The sequence below is a fragment of the Oryzias latipes genome, chromosome 10, assembly GCF_002234675.1.
Source record: "Oryzias latipes chromosome 10, ASM223467v1".
In the NCBI taxonomy this organism is placed as follows: Eukaryota; Metazoa; Chordata; class Actinopteri; order Beloniformes; family Adrianichthyidae; genus Oryzias; species Oryzias latipes.
Window position 1 is genome coordinate 30744784 of NC_019868.2, and position 26977 is coordinate 30771760.

The 26977-nt window shown below is 46.2% G+C and overlaps 1 protein-coding gene across 1 annotated transcript in view; it reads right to left on the reverse strand.

The window, feature by feature from the left end:
- mgat4b (mannosyl (alpha-1,3-)-glycoprotein beta-1,4-N-acetylglucosaminyltransferase, isozyme B) overlaps window positions 1-26977 on the reverse strand; it is a 47943-nt gene that overhangs the window by 6268 nt on the left and 14698 nt on the right. Inside the window, exons 2-8 of the mRNA XM_023959425.1 lie at window positions 9492-9671; window positions 9137-9280; window positions 6354-6487; window positions 4474-4520; window positions 4218-4331; window positions 1459-1534; window positions 876-990 (exon numbers count right to left, since the gene is read on the reverse strand). Of these exons, the coding sequence (XP_023815193.1) occupies window positions 876-990; window positions 1459-1534; window positions 4218-4331; window positions 4474-4520; window positions 6354-6487; window positions 9137-9280; window positions 9492-9671 (810 nt within the window). The remainder of the gene's footprint in view (window positions 1-875; window positions 991-1458; window positions 1535-4217; window positions 4332-4473; window positions 4521-6353; window positions 6488-9136; window positions 9281-9491; window positions 9672-26977) is intronic.

The following is a 26977-nucleotide window of genomic DNA, read 5'->3' on the forward strand; positions in this document are numbered from 1 at the left end:
GTCTCTGCAGGCCAGAAGCTCCCAAAGAAGCAAACCGGCATCAAAGAGAGCCAAACCCCAAACGTGAGCGTCTGAATCGTAGAACGGCCCCACAGCGCCCCCTGTCTGATGTCAGTCAGAGAGTCAGCTTCAAACAGATCAATGCATCAGGACACCCAGGGGCCCCCAGTCAGGAGGAGGAGAGGTCACAGCCAGGACACCAGGGAGTAGGAGGAAGGACATGGCTCCTCACAGAGGAAGGTCAGCGACTGTATATGAGGACTGGACTGAGTGGCCCCTCCCTCCGGTGTTCCAAACAGGAAGTGACCTCAATAGAGAAACAAACAGCTGATACTCATTCTATTGGTCAGAAGAAACATTCTGGATCTGATTCTGATCCAGGAAACATTTCTTGATAATCCTCTTTGTTTATTATTGTTGTCTGTTTTTAGTTGTTCAAGTCATAAACTGAACTATTAGACGTCTGAGTAAAAATAGGTGGAGTCTGCTGACCCCAACCTCAAACGCTTGATTGACAGATTCCCCAGAGCTGCTTTCAGTGGAAGGGGTGTGGCCTTTCAACAAGCTCAGTCCTGATTGGTGACGGTAGTCGTCATAGAAAAGTGACTCAGACCGACTCGGACCAATCACAGTCGCCTGGCTCCAACATGGCGGCGTCCATATTTAGGGAAATAGGCGACTGAACTGATTTAATTTTGCTGGAGCCAGAGGTAACGCGTCTTTCTACGGGTGACGTCACACGTGCCACGTCCAGTCTTCTGTTAGGGACCCGCTCACTGAGGGGCCCTTACTGAGCAAACCTCTTCACAGAGCAGGGGCCCTAACAGAGCGGGCCCCCTAACAGAGCGGGGCTCCTCCTGTAGTGGGGGTCTCACCGATGAAGCCGAGCTGGGAGAACTCCAGGATCATCCACTCCTCGGACGGCTGCTGCAGAGCGAAGTTCTTCATGGTGGTGAAGAAGTTGGGCCGGGCGACGATGTCGTCCTCCAGCTGGAAGACAGAAGCAGACGTTCATCTTCCTCTGAGCATCAGCTGGTTCTGATGAAGCCAAACGGGTTTCATCAGAACCAGACCTTTCAGAATATTCTGGACTAGAAGTCAGAGTGTGTCTGCAGACGTGTGTGTGTGAGCGGGTTTATGAGGACCTGAAATCCTCAAGACAGACGACAGCATTGCTGTGTGTATACCGCCACCTACAGGCCGTCTGTGGTATTACAAGAAGATGGATGCTATTACGCACAAATATCATTGGTAACTTTGTTCAAACGCAAAAACAAAGCAATCTGAAAGGACAGCGCCCCCTGGTGTCTCATTCAGAGACAGCTTGTTTGAGTTTTTGGGCTGAATTAACAGTGAGGAGTTGTGTGTCTGTGTAGTGTGTTCTTGAGTACACAAAATCACACAACACTGAGTCTGAGGACTAGAATCCGACTCATCCATCCCCCAGTGGAGCTTTACCTGCACATAGTAGGTTCCTTTAGACTGAGCATACATCATCAGGAAACAGTAGTCCAGGTTCTGCTTTGTCCTCCACCTGCATAAGAGGAGGAGTCATCATGAACCATCAGGGACAGTGACTCCGCCCTTATCTTCAGATTTAATTACCTAAAACTGAACCATTCGTCAAGTTCTGGACCCGTTTATCTGAGAATGAATGTTGTTCTGCAGATTCCTTCATGAATTTATACGCTGACTTCACACTTTTCCACCTTTTTTTTTCCATAGAATGTACACAGCTTTAAGCAGAAGCTGCAGATTTCAAAATAAAGTGTGTCAGCTGACTCTGTGGGCCCATGCATGATCACGCTCACACCTGCACCTCTAAACCACCTTAATGATCAAAGCTTTATTGAGACAGACGATCGACACAAAAAAAATCAAACCAACGTTAAAATTCAAAACAGAAAGGTAAAAATAAAACATTTACATTTAGAATGGAGGAGAGGGAGGGGTCAGTGTGACGGCAGTTACAAAGATGGGGGGGGGGCAAACCTATGACCATCTTTTTGTTTTGTCCCGCCTATTTTGTAAAAGGTTAAAACACCACCGTCCTCCTATGGGAGCAATAAAATCTGACCCCCCACCCCCCATTGCACTGCTGCTCTGAAGACCCACATCTTCGTTCCTGTAGCTCAGACAGAAGCTCTTTGTGAATCTCCTCCTTCAACACAGACCTCCTCCCTCCCCTCTGTGACAACCCCCCCCCCCCTGTAAAGGCTGCCCTACAGCAGGGAGCCAACAGGCTTTTTATAATCCCTCTGAGGCCTAACAGCAGTCACGGCTCAAAAGGCTCTTATGGGGAAACAGAAGCTGCCTTGTCTCATGCCACACCCCCCTCTAGAAGCTCCAGAGGGGCAGGGGGTCAGCCGCTCCCCACCCCAACCATGAAAACAAGTGGCTTCTAATGGAAACTGGAGGGAAAACGCAGATTCCAACAGCCTCTAACACTCCTGAACCAAAAACCTTCAGTTCTCTGCTGTACCTGAAGACCTGCCTTTTCCAAAAAACAGAGATCCAGAGGAGGATCCACAAGAGGATCCAGAAGAAAATCCAGAGGAAGATCCAGAGGAGGATCAAGAGGAGGATCCAGAAGAAGATCCAGAGGAAGATCCAGAGGAGAATTAGAGGAGGATCAAGAAGGAAGATCCAGGGGAGGATCAGAAGGAGGATCCAGAGGAAGATGCAGAAGAAGATCCAGAAGATGATCTAGAGGAGAGTCCAGAAGAGCATCCTGAGGAGGATCCAGGGGGAGATCCAGAAGAAGATCCATAAAGAGATTTAGGGGGAAATCCAGAAGAGGATCCAGAGGAGGATCAAGAGGAGGATCCAGAAGAAGATCCAGAGGAAGATCCAAAAGAGGATCCGGAAGAGGATTCAAAGGAAGATCCGGAAGAGGGTCCTGGGGAGGATCCAGAACAGTATTCAGAGGACAGTCAAGAAGAGGATCATGAGGAAGATCCAAAGGAAGATCTAGAAGAGGGTCCAGAGGAAGATCCACTGAAAGATCCAGAGGAGGATACAGAGGAAGATCTAGAAAAGGTTTCAGAGGAAGATCCAAAGGAGGATCCAGAAGAAGATCCAATAGATGATCAAGAAGAGGATCCAAAGGAGAATCCAGAGGAAGATCCAGAGGAGAATCAGAGGAAGATCAAGAAGGAAGATCCAGGGGAGGATCAGGAGGAGGATCAAGAAGGAAGATCCAGGGGAGGATCAGGAGGAGGATCAAGAAGAAAGATCCAGGGGAGGATCAGAAGGAGGATCCAGAGGAAGATGCAGAAGAAGACTCAGAAGATGATCTAGAGGTGAGTCCAGAAGAGCATCCTGGGGAGGATCCAGGGGGATCAAGAAGAAGGTCCATAAAGAGATCTAGGGGGAAATCCAGAAGAGGATCCAGAGGAAGATCTAGAAGGAAGATCAGGAGGATAATCCAGAGGAAGAGCCAGAAGAGGATCCTGGGCAGGATCCACTGGACGATCCAGAAGAAGATCAAGAGGAGGATCCAGAAAGGGATCTAGAGGAGAATCCAGAAGAGGATCCCGTGGAGTATCCATGAGAGGGGAAACTGAGCTCCAGTGAAGTAGATCCCTACACTACAGCTTTAAAGTAAAAAGTAATCAGTTACTCTTTGGACTCTGAGTTTGGTGGCTTTCATGAAAGCTGCTGTTTCTCCATTTTCAGCATCACAGGATTTCTCTCCAACTTTAAATCAGTTATTCTTCTTTATGGATCCATTTCTCTACACGTTCAAAGCCCTCCATCACCTGCTCCCTCTTATATTTCTAATCGCCTCCATATCAACACCCCCCCTCCTCCTCTCCGGTCTTCTTCCTCCCTTCAGCTTTCAGCCCCTCGGCTCCCCAATTCTGAAACTCTCTCCCCCCAGACATCCTTAACACTGACTCCTTTTCAATTTTTACACCCAGACCAAAAACCAGTTTAAATCTGCTTTCCCTGATCTTCTGCTATCTGATTTTATTAATGATTTTAATGTATTTCTTGTTTTTAACATGTTGTGATTTTATTGGGTTTTCTTTTGAATCTGTCCAGTGTCCTTGGGTGTTCTGAAAGGTCTTTCAAATTAAATGTATTGTTATTATTGTTTGGTTCTAATGATCAAATATGGGAGCTCTTGAATGATTCTGGAGGTAACAGGACACTTTGTCTCTACCTTAGAGGAGGAAACAAACTTCCTCCTCTAGGCTCCTCACTGCACACACCTGACTCTCTCCTTGGGGTCTCCAAAAGACTCTCGAAGGCGGGAGAAATCTGGATAGAAGTGGACGGACGGCGAGATGACCTCCAGAAGTCCGGACTGGATCTCTACTGGAAAACTGGGAATCAGACAAACACAAGAGAAGCTGAAATGAACCAGTTTTCTAAGACAAGAAGGAAACAAGGACGGAGGGAGGAATCAGGGAGGGGAAATGGATGCTGCGGCCTGTTGCCATGGTAACGGCATGCACACTGACTCACAGGCGCTTCAGGTTGTCTGCTACACTGCTGGCATACTGCTGGTCAGCCTGGAAACACAGACGTTCAACGTCAGTTTCAATCAAATCAACGAATGAACAAAATGAAAAACATTTAAATTCAAAATAAGAATCTGTGAAACAAAATTTATGCTTGAATTTATTCAACTACCGACTAAAACATTGTTAAAAACAGCAGATAACACAACAGTCTGTGTTTAGCTTCTATATTTACAGTTTATATTTACAGTGATATGACTCATATCACGTAAGAATAATATTGATTATTACTAAACACCAAAACATTTTAATTCTAAAAACAAAAACAATAGTTTTGAAAAACTGAAAAAAAAACACAAATAAATGTTTTTCTCTATTTACATATTAAACATTAAAGTTCTGTAAACAAATAAACGGTAAAAAATAAAATAAAATAACTTGTTTAAAATCTAAACTTCCTGAACTTTAAAATGACAGAAACTCAGAAAAATAAATACTTTTTATAAAAAAATGCCCCGAACACTGTTCTCCAGTGTAACTTCACTGAAACTTCGCTTCAAGTGTCTCCTCCTCATCAGGGGGCGGGGCCAGACGGCCAAAGAGGTACTCAGTACTCTCTTCCAGAGACTTCAGTCTTTCCGTCTGACCAGAACGTCCTGGGAGGAGTCACGTGTCTGCCTTCCTGTGGGAGGAGTCACTTGTCTGCCTTCCTGTGGGAGGAGTCACGTTTTTTCCTTTCTGTGGGAGGAGTCACGTGTCTGCCTTCCTGTGGGAGGAGTCACGTGTCTGCATTCCTGTGGGAGGAGTCACGTGTTTGCCTTCCTGTGGGAGGAGTCACGTTTCTTCCTTTCTGTGGGAGGAGTCACAGGTTTTATGTCTGAACAGAAGAACCAGCATGTTTCTACATCTTCTGCTGGTCTCTCGGCTGAACCGGACCAGAACTATATTCAGCTTTGGTTCCATAGAACCATCAGAAGATCTCCATCAGAATCGAAGCTCCAACAAGAATCCAGCTGATGTAAAAATAGAACTGCAGCAGATCTGCTGACTGCATCAGTGCAGCTGATTATCAAAGGACCAAGAAGATCTAGAAGATGACCGGATCTTTAGAACCGACCAAAAGTTCCGCTGAGGATCTTTAGGATAAACCCAACTCAGCAGCACACCACAGAGACTGGGATGGATCTTCTGCTCTTCATATATTTCCTTAGACATAAACGTTCCTCAGATTCTCAGGTGATCCTGCTGGAGTGCAATAACGGCTGCTCAGTGTTGGCCTCAGTGACGCTACAGTCATGTAATATTCATGTGCTACATCTGCTCACATTAAAAGCGTTAAGTGCTGTCGCTGATCGCCGTTTATCTGCAGAGGCGCCACGTGACGCGTTAGCTCGCAGAGTCTGAGCTCTGTGGGTTTCTGACGAAGCTGCTGAGAAGAAGATGAAGAGGAATTCCTTCTGACAGAAAGATGACGGACAGCTGATAGACTCATGAAGGAAAAGTTCACATTGGGCAGAGTTCTGAGCTTCACAACAACAGCACAGATATATTAAAAATGGATGAATTATTATCACTGTCAGTGCAAAAACATATGTAAAACTCAAGAAAGTACCCAAATGACCACCATGACTGATATTTCCGTCCCTCCGGCCCGTATGGTCACCATGGATATTTGTGTTAACAGTTTTGAGTATGTGCTTTTATTTTGAAGGCCCCCTTTTGCTTCATGCAGTTTCCCTCCATTTCGGCAGTGATGTGAGCAGATTTAACTAAGACTCTGAAACAGAAGCTGGACTGCAGAGCAAGAGGCTGGCGGCGGTGGCTTCAAGACGTTGATCGCATTTTTACGTCACGACATCGCTCCACACGCCAACATCTACTGACCTCTGCGATGAGGACCACGATGACGCAGTCGTCCTTCTCAGCAGGGCTGAGCTCCGACATCAGAGAGGCGAGCGTGTCGGTCAGGTAAGAGTGGACCTCCCTCTTCACACTGGGAATGCCCATGACCACGGACACTGCACACAGACACAGAGAAGACGTTTGGTTGGACAGCAGCCACATTTTCTCACCCTCCTTAAAGCTGGAGCCAGGCCAGTTCACAAGGGAACCACTAGGGGGGCGTTCAGCACTCAAGTCAGCCTGGAGCCACATTCACACCGCCCTCAGCAACGTGCGTTCAAGAGCCAACTTCCAACACAAAGTCTATGTAAACGTGCACAAATGTGTTGGTGTTCATGCGTAGCTCCAACTGTGATCGGCCTCTACATACAAATGTGTGTCCATCAGACGCATGTTGAACGTTAACCTGGTTGAACTTTGACCAATCAGGGCCCTGGATTTGGTTGTGACAGGTGCGTCATGTTCAATACACTGACTGTATTGAAAAGCCGCCATTTGAACGCGCGTCACAAACCCAGCGTGTCTCTACCTTCAGTGTTTAAAACAACACACACTAGAAGGCTGGACGTCCAGGTGTCCCTGACAGGGGACGAGGATAGGCTCCAGCAACCCCGAGGTGTGCCGGATTAAGCAGATTAAGAGAACAGTTCTTCTTTCCATCCTCTCCATGGTCAAACATCTGCAGCTGCTTCCAGAAAAAAAAAACGAGTTTTTAACTCTCCTCTTTATCTGTCAGTGCTTTAACAAAACACATTTGTGCCTGAAACTAGTTTTCCTCTGAGTGCATCATAAATGCATTTGGCTGCCCTCATTCATGCTCACAGCTCTGCACACACACACTAGAGTCTGCTCATCTGCTGCCTCTGCTATTATCTGCATTTACCGTCTCTGGAAAAGGCCAGCTTGTCAGAAAAGGCTTTAGTAGGCATAAAAACATCTTGTAAATACATTAGACAGGACGTGCACGCCCACACAAGCACGGCCTTTGAATAGTCTGCCTGAATGGAGCTGTTTACTTTCCTCTCCAGGGAATGCTGAGTGCATCACAGGGGCCTCAGCGAGCTCCTGTCCCATGAAAGGTGCTCTGTTCCTGCGCCGGCCTTCAGGCAGAGGCTGCCCTCCGTGCAGCGTTAAAGCCTTTTGGACCGTTCTGACTCTGGCATTGAGAATCCAGATTCTCTAAGGATTGAATCTTATCCCAAACTCCTTCAGCCTGGGACGACCTTCAAACAGGAAGTCCGGAGCATCGGTATACGTAGTTTCATGGACCTGCTTTTGGCATGCAGCGTTCACACCAGACAAGCAGGGAGGGGCTTCTCCTTCTGTTGTTTTGCTACGGTTTACTAGCACATGTTCCCACAGCTGGAAGAGTCTGTGAAATGTCGTAGCGCTGTAAATCTGGCGGCTTTTTCTTTCACAGCTCGATTCCCAAATATGAAAGACTTTTATGATCAAATTTCAAACAGTTGGCATTTCTGTGATTTAAAACAGACGCCATTCATACGTCACTACCAAATCTGAGTCACTTATTGGCCAAAGTTCACCTGGTTGACCTTTAGCGTGCGTTTAATGAACGCCGGGTTTGTACATAGAGCCCGGACACGGACTTAAGCTTTGAACATGGAAGCTGGAAACACCGGTTCATGGCTGTTTTCATGGACATTTCATTGAAAGTGGTGGCTCAAACATCATTGCAGCCAGACATTCTGGGACTACTAAACAGGATTCTGGAGTCATTCTAGAGTCCAGCCGGTTCAGCTGCTCTTAGCACCTGATGTGGTTAAGGGAACCAACCCAGAGCTTCAGCCCAGTTCAGCGGACTCTGGCGCCGGACGGAACCGGAGGAATAAAGCTTCAAAAGACACCAGGAAGCATTTTATTCCACGTCCATCGTCAGAATTCAGAGGTTCTAAAGACTCTTTCCGCAGGGTTTACATGTGCACAGATAAACCCGATATGCTGTTTTAACTCGGTCACATGATCACACGGTTTCATGAAGTCCATGAAGCTTTTGTCTTGTTTTTATTAAAGTCATTCACTCAAATGTTCCTTTTTCTGATTTCAGATGATCCCCAATAACGGATAGTTGTATTTCTTATGCCTACTTCCTGTTTTTGGTTTGTTTCTAAAGAGCATTCTTAAAAGTCTCTTTTCTTTATAGAAGCATTTTCTTTGGTGTTTGTTCCTCTGCGGTTTATCATCCTTTTCCTTTTAAAGTCATTACTTTTCCATCATAAAATCTTTCGCTGTTTCGCTAAAATTTGTTCACGTCTCCCCACAGCGATTCTTCAGGTCTGACATTTGGTGCAGGTTTTCCTAATCATCTCTAAGTTCTTGTCTCCAGTAGAGAAGCTGAAGTGTCAGAACTTCTCTGGATGCTATGATTAGCATGCTATGTTAGCTCCATCTAAAACAAAAATCTGACGTTTTCACATCATAGCGTCACATCATTATGACGCTACAGCTGGATTTCTGGGAGACGTCATAACAGATGTAGTCATTAGGAGCTTTATTTATTGCTTCATATTATAATAAACGTTGATCCCTTTTTTCCAAACTCACCTTTTATAACGTTATCAAAGTGCAGGAATCCAGAAACGTCACTACTGAGCTTTAATTTTTGGTTGATTTATTTGAAAGTGTGAGTGTTTTCATGAACATGTTTCAGGGATTCCTGTGTTCTGCTGCTCGTAGCAAAGCCTGCAGAATCATTTGCCAGTTTTGGTCCAGACTCCGGCAGAAACGTGGCGTCTGGCAGCGCTTACCTCCGGTGCGTCCCTGGCCCAGGTGCACAGTGGGCTGCAGGCCGTCCTCTCTGTTCAGCAGGTGAGGAAGGTGATGGAAGATGGAGGGAAGCTGCAGCAGGTTTTTGCTGCTGCTCACGTTCCACAGCTTCAGCCGGGTCTCTTCTACGAACACATGGAAGAGCAGAGGAGACCAGCAGAAAACTGAATGTCTCAGGCGGAGTCCCATGTCTCCCTGCTGACAATGAAGCGTCTGGATCCGCTCAGAGCTGCGTCTCTCTCTGAGCGGATCGCCAGGGGGAATCTGACACAGAACACCTGCAAGAAGCATCAGAACCGTCTGAGCTGGAGAACATCACCTCCATGCTGGACTGACCAGAGAGGCTGCTCCAGGTGCGGTTGATATCTCTGAGCGCCTGCTTCTCAGCGATGGCCTTCTTGATCTCCTCCAGAACCAGGTTCAGCTCTTTGGAGCGCCGCAGGTTCTCCTGCTCGGCTGAGTGGAGACGTTCTCTCAGAGCCAGGAACTCTCTCTGGTAGATGTCGACCACATCTCCTGCAAAGGAGACAACAGAGGTTCCAGTTTCCATGTGTGAACAACGTTTACAGGAAGATCCTTATTCATCCAAAATATCTGCATGGTTTAGAAAAAAGAACTTGTGTAGGTGACCTCTGACCTCCATAAAAGTCACAATCATGAGGTCGCATCTTCAGAAAGATACGACCAAAAATGATCTCAGTCAAAGCAAATGTTTTTTATTTTATTCAGCTTTGATGAATCCGAAAAAAGTGAAACGGCTTTCAGACTGAGCTGAGAGTCTGAGGCTGCAGGACACCGAGAAGAAAACAGAAGCTTTCTCCAGGAGATCCTCAAACTCTTCAGTTTCATGCACATCTGGAGCTAAGCTGCACGTTTTCTACCAAGGTTTGCATCTGACCTGTGAGCTTTCCGGTAACCACGATCAAAGACTGTCGACTCGACCTTCAGCTCTGAGTGGATGAAAGGACAAACCCCACGATCACCGGACTCCAACCTGACCTCTGGATCCATCAGTTCTATTCTCAAAGCTTTCCCGGTTGTCTTTTCATTATGATGATGCCGTTTTAGACTAAATCCAATTACCTGTGTTGTTTTCTAGAACATAGTTTCTGCAGAGCGGCAGGTTCATCAGACGTTCACCTCACCCCGAACTTCCATCATCCATCTATTCATACCCCCCATCCTGGATGAGGCGAGGTGAGACGCGGCCGGCCTGCAGTCAGTCACAGGAAGGCTGCCGGTCCTGATGGTGTCCCGGGGCGAGTGCTGAGGGATTGTGCGGACCAGCCGTCTGAGGTTTTCACAAAGATCTTCAACTAATCCCTGGCACAGTCAACGGTCCCACTGTGCCTGAAGTCCTCCACCATGGTTCCCCTTCCCAAGAAACCACACATCTCCAGCTTCAATGACTACAGATCAGAGGCTCTCACTCCAACAGCTTTGAAAAGCTGGTCTGTAGTCACATAATGGCAGCCCTCTCAGGGGACTGGACCCCCATCAGTTATCCGGACCCCCACCAGTTCTTTGGATCCCCACCAGTTATAGGGCCCCCACCAGTTATCTGGACCCCCACCAGTTCTCTGGACCCACACCAGTTCTCTGGACCCACACCAGTTCTCTGGACCCCCACCAGTTATCTGGACCCCCACCAGTTATCTGGACCCCCACCAGTTATCTGGACCCCCACCAGTTCTCTGGACCCACACCAGTTCTCTGGACCCACACCAGTTCTCTGGACCCACACCAGTTCTCTGGACCCCCACCAGTTATCTGGACCCCCACCAGTTATCTGGACCCCCACCAGTTCTTTGGATCCCCACCAGTTCTCTGGACCCACACCAGTTATCTGGACCCCCACCAGTTATCTGGACCCACACCAGTTATCTGGACCCCCACCAGTTCTTTGGATCCCCACCAGTTCTCTGGACCCCCACCAGTTATCTGGACCCCCACCAGTTCTTTGGATCCCCACCAGTTCTCTGGACCCACACCAGTTATCTGGATCCCCACCAGTTCTCTGGACCCACACCAGTTCTCTGGACCCCCACCAGTTATCTGGACCCCCACCAGTTATCTGGACCCCCACCAGTTATCTGGACCCCCACCAGTTATCTGGACCCCCACCAGTTCTTTGGATCCCCACCAGTTCTCTGGACCCACACCAGTTATCTGGACCCCCACCAGTTATCTGGACCCCCACCAGTTATCTGGATCTTCACCAGTTATCTGGACCCACACCAGTTATCTGGACCCCCACCAGTTCTTTGGATCCCCACCAGTTATCTGGACCCCCACCAGTTATCTGGATCCCCACCAGTTATCTGGACCCCCACCAGTTATCTGGACCCACACCAGTTATCTGGACCCACACCAGTTATCTGGACCTTCACCAGTTATCTGGACCTTCACCAGTTATCTGGACCCACACCAGTTATCTGGACCCACACCAGTTTGCTTACAGGTTGCCATAGCAACCGCTCTGCACGCTGCTCTCTCCCATGTGGAGCAGCGGGAGAGCTACTTGAGGATGCTCTTTGTGGATTACAGCTTGGCCTTCAACACCATCCTCCCACCAACGGGTGGCCAAGTTGGTGGACCTGGGACTGCCCCATTCAACCTGCTGTGGTTCAGTGGCTTCCTCACCGGTTGCAGACAGAGAGTCAGAGCAGGACATCAAACATCCACGGCACTAAGATCCAGATTCCAGCTCAGAGGAAAACAAAGATGTTCATGACCCAAAATATCGTTTCCCCACTTCAGGACAAAGCCTGGTCTCTACATTCTATCATTTTATCACTTTTTTAATTTATTTATTCATTTATTTATTTATTTATTGATGTGTGTGTGTGTGTGTGTTTTTGCGGGGGGGGGGGGGGGGTCGCACGGTTTGTCTTGTCATCTTGTTTTTAAATTTTATTGTATTTTATGCACAGCACTTTGAGTGACATATGTTGTTGAAAAAGTGCTATATAAATAAAGGTTGATTTGATTTGATTTGATGGGATCTGTTTGTCTGCAGGTGGTTGATCGGAAAGGGGCGGAGCATGGAGACTTTGGCACTGCCCAGAATATTTTCTATGTCACAAATACAACCTTTTTCAAACTAGCTCGGAGTGGGGCGGTACAAACCCTACAGCAGGAAAAGTGATGGAACGACATGCCCCGCCTTCTTTTACATGTACTGGGATTCTGTAAATGAAGCTCACGCTCCTCACATTCTAGAACCGATCTGTTTGGATGAACCAGTTTTTGTCTTTTTTGTCCTCAGACAAAAACTGGTTCATCCAAAGAACAAAATTCCTAGCTACAAAAAGAGTAATGTTTTGTACTCTATCCACTGCAAAGAGAACTGCAATGAACAGTATATAAGAGAAACCAAACAACCTCTACACAAGCGGCTTTACCAACATCGCAGAGCCAACCCAAGTGGACCTGAGTCTGCAGTGCGTCTCCACCTGAAGGCCACAATTCACTCGTTCCAGGACAGTGAAGTCCGAATTCTAGCCAGAGAGAAAGGATGGTTTGAGCGAGGAGTGAAAGAAGCCATCTTTGTCAAGAAGGATAAACCTTCTCTTAATAAGAATGGTGGTCTCAGGTTTATTCTTCCATCCATCTACGGCAGTGTTATGAAACCTAAACAAACCAAACCAGTTCCACCTGAGTCGTTAACCGCTGAAAGAGAGGACCAATTTGGAGAGGGAGTCACTGGCTCCCCAACCCCCAGCTGAGGACAAAGGACTATTAACGACCCGAAACCATGTAGGCTAAGTGGATAATACCTCCAGTTTCAGGTCTGACTCCTCCCCCCATGAACGCATATAAATACCAGCTCTTCAACCAGCTATTTCAGAATTGACAAAGCCTCTTGGATAAGAGGTGAAACGTCTTCTAACTTTAAAACCAAGTCCAGAAGACATCCCCTAAACCTACTACAATGGAACCAACCTGGATGAATGAGAGTCTTCATAGACATTCACATACACATGAATTCACAAGCACATGCACTTCAACATGTGAGGAAAGTGCAGCAGCTTCAGCAGCAGCAGAAGACCCTCCAGGACCAGTTAAGGGTTGAGGTAAAAGCGTTGACTCTGGATCAGCAGCAGCGGTAAGAATGGGCACAGCAGCAACAGGAACGTGTTCAACCTGGAAACGCTCAGGTGACTGGTTCATGATATAAGGCAATTCACATTCATCTACATCTTCCTGTGGCAGATTTTGTCTTGCTATGGGAGGAACTTGTTCCCCCATCTCTAGCGGGTGTATGACCTCTCTAGTTGAAAGGTCGGATCTTTGCTTTGCCTTGAGTTCTTCAGCAGACAAGGAAGGATCAACAGGCAGCCCATGGTGACTCTCATTTTAGCGGTCAGGGATGGCCTTGTCAGAATTTGTGAGCGACTCAATGAGTGTGATGGAGTAAGGGTCAGGAGAAGTAGATAGAGAGCTGGTTCTTGCTAAACAGCTTTGACAGATGGCCGCAATAGCTTCTGGAGCAATCTCATGTCCGAATTTATGCTGTGTTCTTGGGTGAACTGGTGGATGAGATCATTATCTGAGGAAAAGTCGGGTAAAGAATCATGTGGATGTCCAGATAGCGCATCTGCATCAAGGTTCTGTTTGCCAGCACGGTACTGAAGTGGAAAACTGTTGGTAGAGAGAGCAGAAAGCCAGAATCACCAAAGTCTGGTTGAAGACTTTGGGTGGTTTCAGCTGATGTAACGTGTGACAGAATCTGAGGAGCTAACACAAAATCAGCAATGGTGCTCAGAGAAGGAATGCACACGTCCTGCTCTGACCCGTTGACCCGGTCTTGGGGGTGACTGGAACTCTGTGCAGTGTGTGGCGTGAGATGGTGATGAGACAGCTTGTGACACAAAGTCCCACAGCAAATGGAGTAGCGGGATGTTCTATTAGCGCACAGCAGCCTGAAACAGGCGCTTTGGTGTGAATGGCACCCTCAATGATGACAGTGTGCCCCACAGGGACGACAACTGGTGCTTTGCTGGAGTGTCCCACTACTCCTTCACTATCCAACTGCGTTTGCTGATGTCTTAACTGGAGTAGGTCCAGGAGAACTTGGTACCCATATGTTCCTGGCTGGAAACTGTCGTCTTCACTATGCAAGTGCTGGTCATAGAGTAGTTCCAGAGTGTTCATTCCGATTAATACTTTTGTTCTCTTTGTATCTGTTACCCTTAGGGTCAATCTTGAGGAAGCACGGCATTTCTTTTCATTTGTACGCAGATGACAGCCAGATCTATCTGCAGTTAAAAAAAGATGATCTCTCCATGAACAGCTCCTGTCATGTCTTCTTGCCCTTAGCTTTTTGAGTTTTAATGAAAATAAAAGTTCTATTTCTAGTTCTATTTTTTGGACCGAGTGATTTTAGTGAACCTTCCCAAGTTGATTTGGGTCCCTTGACTAACTTTTTAAAAACAAATGTTTCTAATCTGGGTTTTAATCTCAGTGGTGAAGTCAAGCTTCTTTCATCTTCGCCAACTTGCTACGGTAAAACCTTTTTTAACAGCTGCACATTTTCCAACAGTAATCCACGTGTTCATCACGTCCCGGCTGGATTACTGTCATTCTCTGTATGTTGGACTCAGCCAGTCGTCTCTCTCACTTCTCCAACGTGTTCAAAATGCAGCTGCCCGTCTTCTGGTTGGAGGACGTAAGAGAGACCACATCACGCCAATTTTAACTTCTCTCCACTGGCTGCCTGTGCATTTTAGAGTTCACTTTAAGACATGGTCTGTCCCCGCTGTGCCTCTCTGAACTTCTCTCTCATTACTTGCCAGCCCGGTGCCTCAGATCAGCTGATCAGCTGCTTCTGGAGGTACCGAGGTCCAGATGAAGCTCAGAGGGGACAGAGCTTTTGCTGTCGCTGCTCCAAAGCTTTGGAACTCTCTGCCACTGTCCATCAGAGAAGCTCCATCACTGTCCATTTTTAAAACCCATTTTTATGCTCTGGCGTTTAATACAACATGAGACTTCTGTTATTTTTGTGTTGCTGTACTGGTTTTATTGTTTTTATCTCTCTATTTTTAATCTTGTGTTTTAAGATGTTTTAGTGTTTGTTTTCTTCATTTCTCGTGTTCAGCACTTTGTGTCAGCTGCTGTTGATTGAAAGTGCTATATAAATAAAGTTGAGTTGAGTTGAGTTGAATACTTGATACTGAGTCTCATACTGAAGGAACAACAAGTGCAACTGTGGATAATTCTGTCTCACCACCAACAAAGTCTCTGGGAAATTTTCCTGTAATTTTGATATAACCCAAGTAGGGAACGGCTTGCCCTCTGGCACCCTCAATGCGTAGGAGCTCACAGAGAGGTTGCAACGGCTGGGGGAACAGATGGTTGTTGTAAAACAACACAGGAGCAGTAGTAACATGTGAGCCAGTGTCAAGTAAACTGTGACATTTGACCAGCGATGTCAACTTTGCTTCCACATTTGGATCCAATGAGCCCCTTCGGCAGATGTGACTTGATAACTAAAGTAGAATAAGTCTGTTCTTTGCAGGTAAACAAGTTCTTGGGACATTTAGGGTCCGGAGAAGTTCCAGGAGAAGTTCCAGGAACTTCATTTAGTTTAAAGACTGATGTGTAGATGAATTTGATTCTTTCCACTTGCCATGTTTCTCGGTTTCTTCTTAGCAGCAACCAGGGTTCAGGGCCAGAGTTCGGAGGGTTACTACTAGGTGTGTAAGAAATAATCCATTTGGGAAAATATCGCCATAGTTCATTTGGTGAGACTCGTATCGATTCAAAATGCAGCCAGGACGATATTTATTTAATTATTTCTGAGCATCCTTCAGTGTCTGACTCTTGTTGTCCACTTCACCCTCCAAACACTAGTTGGCAGCAGAGAACATGGAGTCTCTTTGAGCAGCTCTACACCACACAAAACAACAGGAAGACGTCAGCTAGAGGCAGCTTGTTTCGTTGTTATGAGACATGAACTACTTCATATTTACTTGGAATGGATACAGAACAGAAACTCTGAGCCATATTGCCAGTAACACATAAAAACGAGGATTGTGGTGCTTTTTAGCGGCTAATGCGCTTAGCATCGGCTAAAATGCTATCTGCAAAGCGGGCCAAAGTTCTGCAGAACCTCCCAGCAATAGATTCTAGTTAAGCGACCTGATGGATCAGAGTGATGTGTACAACGCTCTGGAAAAAGGCCGACATCATGGCGAGGAGCGTTAACAGTTACTTGCGTGTGAAAAGACGTGGCTGCAAAGGTGCAGCAGAGCAGACTGATGTAAACAAAGCCTCTTTGTCCCATTAAAGCAACTTTCCTTCGTTCTGTCCTGCTGCCTCATCATCACACTTTATTGTTTCTGGAAAGAATCAGTGCCCCCCCCCCCCCCCCCCCTCCCCCCCTATTTTTGAAGCACCATTCAGGCTCCTGAACCGAAGTACTGGAAAAACTACATTAAGCAATGTTTAAATACACAGCATTTTATTTCCCAATAGAAACTTATTGGTTAAGGAACATTCATTTTTTGTTTTTTCTTGCACTGAAAAATATTTTGTTGTGGAAATCAGACAATGTTGACTGTTCCCTTTCTATATTTTAACTTACCAAAATAAAAGCACTATGAGTTTGCTTTGGCAAAAGCAACTTATATGTGAGATACAGTTGCAATGCTTAACATTGTGATCATTAAATAAACTGAATTTGACCATTTTATTACAGTGGAAGACATTAAAATTCAGGTAGAGTTTCTTCTTTCATATTTAAAAAAACAGAAAGAAAATATATTTCAGTAAAAATATCTGGATGTGTATCGTATCGCAGGGCGCGTATCGGGATACGTATCGCCAGACTCTTACCAATACACAGCCCTAGTTACTTCAGTGAGTTGTGATATGCCCATCTTCACCACACCTGAAGCAATAGCCGGGCTTAGGTGCAGAACGGGGGTTTCTTTGTGACTTGCCCACCACCTGACCTTCACTAGAGTGATGGCTAGATGTGGGCTTGGTTGCCATAGACTTTAAGCTGGACTGGGCAGCAGTCAGAGACGCCAATAGTCTTTGAATATCAGCCAGTTGTTTTGTGAGTTGTGGTAGTGTAGCGGTTTCTGGTTCTTCTTCATGCTGAGAATAGGCGTATTGAACGTGCACCTTGACTTTGGCAGGACCCACATGTTGTCTCATCCGCTGCATCTTGGCAGCTTCACGGTCTTCCTCAATACGAAGTAGAAGTAACAGGCCGGTCACATGATCCGAGGCACGCAAGGTACGTAGCACACAAGCAACAGGCAGGGCAAAGGAACACTGAAAAGGGTTTTGGCACCCTTGTTGCACATTCAAGGGCACACACTTTCACATGCACTTGCTGCTAATGAGGTCCTAATGATGCAGTTATTTGTCTGCTCCTGCAGCAGCTCTGTTTAACACTGAGCGACCTGTTTCACTACACTCAACCACATTTGCTGCTTTGGTTCAGCGTGCCTCTGGGAAAAACCTTCTAGGTTTGCACAATTATGAAATAATTGGACCGGCTTTAAATTTAAAATAACAAAACAGTTGAGCAGAAAACGATTCAACTATTTAGCTTTATCACGTGAAGAAAACAATACTGAGTGGAGAAAGCCAGAGATTCGGACCCTTGTTCTGTTCTGAACCATGAAAACAGTCTGAAAATGAGGGTAAAACTGTAAGATCCTCTCAGGCTCTTCAGGCTGAGGTGGACAGGTGTGAACGCACAGGTGAGGACGTCCATTTGTTCCTGTTTGCAAGCTTCTGGATCACCTTGTTTGTTCCTTCTTGCTTTTGTTCTCCACCAGAACTTTACAATCACTGTTAAGAATCTGCCTGAAGCCTCAAACACAGCAGCTTCACGCTCAGCATCATGATGCCGTTCGCTCCTCACAGGATGAAGATCCAAGCAGACGTTGTTCTCAGTTTGTTCTACAAGAAGAAACGTCTTCCTGGGGGGCAGGAAGGCTCTTCATGGGGGTTCGTCTCATTTCTCTGATGATATCAGGAATTCATTTAAATCACCGCTCTTGTAAAGCTGTGTGTGTCTGTCTCTGTGTGTCTGTGTGTGTGTGTGTCTGTGTGTGTGTCTATGTGTGTGTGTATCTGTGTGTCTATGTGTGTCTGTGTGTGTGTGTGTGTAGGTGTGTGTGTGTGTGTATCTGTGTGTGTGTCTATGTGTGTCTGTGTGTCTATCTCTGTATGTCTGTGTGTCTATCTCTGTGTGTCTGTGTGTCTATCTCTGTGTGTCTGTGTGTCTATCTCTGTGTGTCTGTCTCTGTGTGTCTCTGTGTGTGTGTGTGTGTGTCTGTGTGTCTCTGTGTGTGTCTATGTGTGTATCTGTGTGTCTGTCTCTGTGTGTCTGTGTGTCTATCTCTGTGTGTCTGTCTCTGTGTGTCTGTGTGTGTGTGTGTGTCTGTGTGTCTCTGTGTGTGTCTATGTGTGTATCTGTGTGTGTGTCTATGTGTGTCTGTGTGTGTCTGTGTGTGTGTGTATCTGTGTGTGTGTGTCTCTGTGTGTCTATGTGTGTCTCTGTGTGTCTGTGTGTGTGTGTGTGTGTGTATGTGTGTGTGTGTGTCTCTGTGTGTGTGTCTCTGTGTGTGTCTGTGTGTGTCTGTGTGTGTGTGTATGTGTGTGTGTGTGTGTGTGTGTGTCTCTGTGTGTCTGTGTGTGTGTGTGTGTGTGTGTATGTGTGTGTGTGTGTCTCTGTGTGTGTGTCTCTGTGTGTGTCTGTGTGTGTCTGTGTGTGTGTGTGTGCCAGCTCTGATTTCAGTCGATCTGTCAAATGTATTTTTGTCAATTTGAGCCTTTGGTCAATAGAATTGCTGGAGTGTGTGCATTTGTGTGTGTACATGTATGTGTGTGTGTGTACATGTATGTGTGTGTGTGTACACGTATGTGTGTGTGTGTACATGTATGTGCGTGTTGGTTAGAAGGTAAGTCGTCCCACCCTGACTGCGGAGCCGCAAACACAGGATGGCGTTCCTTCTTCAGAGCCGGTCGTCTCCGGTTGAAGATCTTGTCCAGAGAAGAAGAAACAGGAAGAGAAATGCAGCCTCTGCCAGAAAAACCACCATTCCTGTTTCCAAAAATCATTTTTCTCTTAGTTGTTCGTCTCTGAAAACTGACCTGAGAGAGAATCAGCAAACAGAAACCAACCACAAAGGTTTCAGCCGAAGCTTTTTCATCTTCTCTAGAGAAAGTCCAGATCTTTCAGATCTTCATGAGTAGATTCAGAACTTCTCCTGCTTTAATCCATTATTAGATTTTTAATGACTTCTCACGTTATTTTCTGTCTTTTTACTTCAGGTTTAGTTTTCTGCAGAGTTAATATTCTTATAGATAAACTTGGAAAAATATGTAATTCTCCAGATGAAGCTGAACATCAGCAGCTTCATGTCCTCCGAACATACTGCTCACTCTCTGTACCCCCCTTCCTGGTTCCTTATCAGCTGTTTTCCTGTCTATATGAGGCGCTTCCTGTCTGGATGATAACAGTTTCCTTGAGTCCACTTCTTTGTAAAACACATCCACAGCTCATCATGTTTGTGTTCTTTCCTGATTGTGGACCACCTATGATCTCCTCACAGAAACAGCGGGACCTTCAGCTGTGCCCAGCAGAGGCCGAGCAGCGGGGCAGGACCAGCTGGTGGACGTTCACTGAGGAGACCTGGGTCACTCCGGGAATGCAGCATCTTTGTGAACATAACTGATTGGAGTAGGATATCAGACGAGCCAGAGACGTACGGAACACCTGCACATCCTGGGTTAAAGACTGTTCACATAGCTAGGCAGTAGCGTGAAGGGTCTTACCCCAGGACCCACACCCGATGAAGTCCGGGGAATCTCATGTGCCAGTCCTGCACTTAACCACGTCCATGGTTAAAGACTATTTATGCATAAACATTACAATGATGGATCTAGAATGCTGAAGGCTACGTGTGGCCGTCAGTAAGGCTAAGTGCTAAACTGCTTTTTTCTTTATGTTTAACCCTTGTTCTATCTTAGGTACTTTAACACTGGGAGTAGGGTCATCTAGACCCACTAGACCAGGGGTCGGGAACCCATGGCTCCGGAGCCACATGTGGCTCTTTCATCCATCTGTTGTGGCTCCCTGTGACTTTGGAAAATAATGAGTATTTTATAATAATTAAATTTTATTTTAGTTTTTTCATTTTTCATGGCATTTCAAAGGCGCTGCTGGCTCCGTACGAAGCACGAGCCACGTAAAAAACAGCTTCGTAATGAGCTCGTATTTATCGGGCGAGACCTGCAGAGCTGATAGCAGGAGGAGGCACACGGGGCGGCTTCAATAAACGATCCGATCTTCTGCCGGGAACTTGATGTGCCGCGGGGCAGAGACCAACTCGCTGATGACAGACTGAGAGTTCACACCAGCGTTGCCAGATAGAGTCACAGGTTTCCAGCCCAAAAGTCATCTGAAAACCGCCAGACCCAGCCAAAAACCGCCCAACACAGCTTTTGTTGATGTTGTTTTTCGTCCTGGACTGATAAAATAAAAGATTTTTCTAAATAAAAGATAGTTCAGACTAATAATAAAATGAGTTTAGTATTGAATATTTCTTCAGCGGGTCGCCTTCTTCCATCCATTTTCTTAACCCGCTCTATCCCCGCTATAACCTGCGTCCGGCTCTTTCATCCTTGTGCGGCGCTGGAGCGCCCTGACTACCGTATTTTGCGCTCTCTGTGTCGGACACACTGAGGAGCGCAGGGGAAACCAACTCTCAGCTGCAGAGGATGTGAACAGGTGAACAGGTAGAGAGGAAAAGCAGGTAAAGAGGCTTTGGCTTCAAACTCTGTCAGATGCAAACACGGCGTCAGATTCAGACGCAGCTTTCCCTGCAGGAGTTGAAGCAGAGACTTTCTCTGGGATGATTTTATGAACTCAAACATGGAAACATGATTACCAAGTAGAACTCTTCAAAATAATAAACCTGATCTCTCCACATTCTCAGTGTCTACCATGCATTGACAAACACATCGCTCCATCCAGCGATCAGACCAGAACCAGTAGCTCCTCCCACACGCGGCCGCGGTATCATCCTTTAAAGAACATAATGTGCATTTGCAGCGGTGTATGCTTCAGACGATGTCCGATTGGCCAATCTACATGTCAATCAAGTCCCGTACTTCTCAGTGAGGATTTTGATTGGCTGGTGGATTTTAAAGAAGTACTTTTATATATTTTTTTAATCTTTTCTGGCCCGCGATCTACACTCATGTCATTGAAGGTCGATCGCGATCGACGTAATGAGCACCTTTGAATAATGTATACATGCATAATATATATAATGATGTCAAAACAGGTTGTGGCGGGGGGGCTTTCTTTTCATTAGGGGCGGTCCCAAATGGCTCTTTGAGTAAAAAAGGTTGCCGACCCCTGATCTAGACCCACTAGACAGTGCTCTGAACCTTTTTTCTTCAATGATTTGTGATCTTCACTGGTGTCCATGGATTACATGAAATCTTTCCACCTTTATCCACCTTTGTCATGGTAGGGAGAACACATCAATGGAAGGGGGGGGGGTCATCTAAGATAGCACAAGGGATAAACAGGTTTGATTTATTATAATGTGTTTTCTTTGCAGATGATACTACTTTGTATTGTTCAGAGGAAATCTAGGGTCAAATGTAGGGGTGTGTATTGGCAAGAGTCTGGCGATACAATACATATCCTGATATTGTACCGGAACACGTTTTCTTTCTTTTTTTAAGTGTGACTTAAAAGAAACTATACCTGTATGTTAATACATCTCCCATTGTAATACAATGGTAAAATTCAGTTTATCTAATGATCACAATGGTAAGCACTGCAACTGTATCACATAGATAAGTTGCTTTTGCCCAAGCAAATTCATAGTGCTTTTATTTTGGTAACTTACAATATGTAAAGAGAACAGCCAACATTGTCTGTTTCCACCTCTAAATATATTTCAGTGTAAGAAAAAAAATGGAATGAATTTTTCTTAACCAATAAAGTTCTAAAAGTAGGATTGAGTGCTGTTTATTTTCAACATTTCACCGCTTATTGCCACGACGTTGGACATTTTTCAGAGCATTGCTTCACAACAATTTTAATAAAGAAATACTCAGATCTTCATTTTCTTTATATTTGGTCTCCAGCATGAGAAAATGCTACGAGAACATGTTAAAAACACAGTTTTCATGGTGGGTCTCTAAGAGACAAATATGCAGACTGGAGATATGATTGATACCAAAAGATCATTTTAAATCCCACCACAGTGTAAAAACCAACACAAAACTAATTTTAACTTTCCTGAAAATCCAGAAGTACGACTAACGATTCAAAGCACCATCAACCACTAAGCCATTGTTGTGGTCCATTAAAGCTCTAATGTTCTGTGATCTTGTTCATCTTTCCTGGTGATGAAAATAGGTTATTGTCCAAAAGACTGTGTTTAAAATAAGAGAGAATAGCTGTGATCTGTGGGATGAGGAAATCTTCATGATAACGGTGGTAAGAACTCATCTAGAACTGATCTATAGTCCAGACACACATGTGAACCTAGCCCTGCGGTGGACAGGTGAACTGTCAGGGGGGAACCCCACCTTCACCCTACAGCAGGGGTATCAAACATACGGCCCGCGGGCCATCAATGATGGATGGATGGATGATGGATGGATGATGGATGGATGATGGATGATGGGTGGATGATGGATGGATGGATGGATGATGGGTGGATGATGGATGGATGGATGGATGTTGGGTGGATGGATGGATGATGAATGGATGATGGATGGATGGATGGATGATGGGTGGATGGATGGGTGGATGATGGATGGAAGGATGGATGATGGATGGATGATGGATGGATGGATGGATGGATGATGGGTGGATGGATGGGTGGATGATGGATGGAAGGATGGATGATGGATGGATGATGGATGGATGGATGGATGATGGGTGGATGATGGATGGATGGATGGATGTTGGGTGGATGGATGGATGATGAATGGATGATGGATGGATGGATGGATGGATGGATGGGTGGATGATGGATGGATGGATGATGGGTGGATGGATGGATGATGGATGATGGATGGATGGATGGATGATGGGTGGATGATGGATGGATGGATGGATGATGGGTGGATGATGGATGGATGGATGGATGATGGATGGATGATGGATGGATGGATGGATGATGGGTGGATGGATGGATGATGAATGGATGGATGGATGGATGGATGATGGGTGGATGATGGATGGATGATGGGTGGATGGATGGGTGGATGATGGATGGATGGATGGATGATGGATGGATGATGGATGGATGGATGGATGATGGGTGGATGATGGATGGATGGATGGATGTTGGGTGGATGGATGGATGATGAATGGATGATGGATGGATGGATGGATGATGGGTGGATGATGGATGGATGGATGATGGGTGGATGGATGGATGGATGGATGGGTGGATGGATGGATGGATGATGGGTGGATGGAGAGATGGATGAATGATGGGTGGATGGATGATGGGTGGATGGATGGATGATGGATGATGGATGGATGGATGATGGAATTGATGATGGATGGATGGGTGGATGATGGGTGGATGATGGATGGATGGATGAATGGATGATGGGTGGATGGATGGATGATGGGTGGATGATGGATGGATGGATGGATGATGGGTGGATGATGGATGGATGGATGGATGTTGGGTGGATGGATGGATGATGAATGGATGATGGATGGATGGATGGATGGATGATGGGTGGATGGATGGGTGGATGATGGATGGAAGGATGGATGATGGATGGATGATGGATGGATGGATGGATGGATGATGGGTGGATGGATGGGTGGATGATGGATGGAAGGATGGATGATGGATGGATGATGGATGGATGGATGGATGTTGGGTGGATGGATGGATGATGAATGGATGATGGATGGATGGATGGATGGATGGGTGGATGATGGATGGATGGATGATGGGTGGATGGATGGATGATGGATGATGGATGGATGGATGGATGATGGGTGGATGATGGATGGATGGATGGATGATGGGTGGATGATGGATGGATGGATGGATGATGGATGGATGATGGATGGATGGATGGATGATGGGTGGATGGATGGATGATGAATGGATGGATGGATGGATGGATGATGGGTGGATGATGGATGGATGATGGGTGGATGGATGGGTGGATGATGGATGGATGGATGGATGATGGATGGATGATGGATGGATGGATGGATGATGGGTGGATGATGGATGGATGGATGGATGTTGGGTGGATGGATGGATGATGAATGGATGATGGATGGATGGATGGATGGATGATGGGTGGATGATGGATGGATGGATGATGGGTGGATGGATGGATGGATGGGTGGATGGATGGATGGATGATGGGTGGATGGAGAGATGGATGAATGATGGGTGGATGGATGATGGGTGGATGGATGGATGATGGATGATGGATGGATGGATGATGGAATTGATGATGGATGGATGGGTGGATGATGGGTGGATGATGGATGGATGGATGAATGGATGATGGGTGGATGGATGGATGATGGGTGGATGGATGGATGATGGATGGATGATGGATGGATGGATGGGTGGATGATGGATGGATGGATGATGGGTGGATGGATGGATGATGAATGGATGATGGATGGATGGATGGATGATGGATGGATGGATGATGGATGAATGAATGATCGGTGGATCGATGATGGGTGGATGGATGGATGATTGGTAAATGGGTGGATGGATGGATGATGGATGGATGGATTGATGATGGATGGATGATGGGTGGATGGATGATGGATGGATGGATGGATGATGGATGGATGGATGATGGATGATGGATGGATGGATGATTGATGGATGATGGATGGATGGATGGATGATGGATGGATGGATGATGGATGATGGATGGATGATGGATGGATGATGGGTGGATGGATGATGGATGGATGGATAATGGATGGATGATGGATGGATGATGGATGGATGATGGGTGGATGGATGATGGATGATGGATGGATGGATGATGGATGGTGGATGGATGGATGATGGATGGATGGATGATGGATGGTGGATGGATGGATGATGGATGGATGATGGATGGATGATGGGTGGATGGATGATGGATGATGGATGGATGGATGATGGATTGATGGATGGATGATGGATGGATGGATGGATGATGGGTGGATGGATGGATGATGGATGGATGATGGATGGATGGATGGATGATGGATGGATGGATGATGGATGGATGGATAATGGATGAATGAATTATCTGTGGATCGATGATGGGTGGATGGATGGATGATTGATAGATGGGTGGATGGATGGATAATGGATGGATGATGGATGGATGGATGATGGATGATGGATGGATGGATGGATGATGGGTGGATGGATGATGGATGATGGATGGATGATGGATGGTGGATGGATGGATGATTGATGGATGATGGATGGATGATGGATGATGGATGGATGGATGGATGATGGGTGGATGGATGATGGATGATGGATGGATGGATGGATGGATGGATGGATGATGGATGGTGGATGGATGGATGATGGATGGATGATGGGTGGATGGATGATGGATGATGGATGGATGGATGGATGGATGGATGATGGATGATGGATGGTGGATGGATGGATGATGGATGGATGATGGATGGATGGATGATGGATGGATGGGTGGATGATGGATGGATGGATGATGGGTGGATGGATGGATGATGAATGGATGATGGATGGATGGATGGATGGATGATGGATGGATGGATGATGGATGAATGAATGATCGGTGGATCGATGATGGGTGGATGGGTGGATGGATGGATGATGGATGGATGATGGATGGATGGATGATGGATGGATGGATGGATGATGGATGGATGATGGGTGGATGGATGATGGATGGATGGATGGATGATGGATGATGGATGGTGGATGATGGATGGTGGATGGATGGATGATTGATGGATGATGGATGGATGGATGGATGATGGATGATGGATGGATGGATGGATGGATGATGGGTGGATGGATGAAGGATGATGGATGGATGGATGGATGGATGATGGATGGTGGATGGATGGATGATGGATGGATGATGGATGGATGGATGATGGATGGATGGATGATGGATGGATGATGGGTGGATGGATGATGGATGGATGATGGATGGATGATGGATGGATGGATGATGGATGGATGGATGATGGATGGATGATGGATGGATGATGGATGGATGATGGATGGATAATGGGTGGATGGATGATGGATGGATGGATGATGGATGGATGGTGGATGGATGGTGGATGGATGGATGATGGATGATGGATGGATGGATGATTGATGGATGATGGATGGATGGATGGATGGATGATGGATGATTGGTAGATGGGTGGATGGATGGATGATGGATGGATGGATGGATGATGGATGGATGGATGATGGATGGATGATGGGTGGATGGATGATGGATGGATGATGGATGATGGATGGTGGATGGATGATTGATGGATGATGGATGGATGGATGATGGATGATGGATGGATGGATGATGGGTGGATGGATGAAGGATGATGGATGGATGGATGGATGATGCATGGTGGATGGATGATGGATGGATGATGGATGGATGATGGATGGATGGTGGATGGTGGATGGATGGATGATGGATGATGGATGGTGGATGGATGGATGATTGATGGATGATGGATGGATGGATGGATGGATGATGGATGATTGGTAGATGGGTGGATGGATGGATGATGGATGGATGGATGGATAATG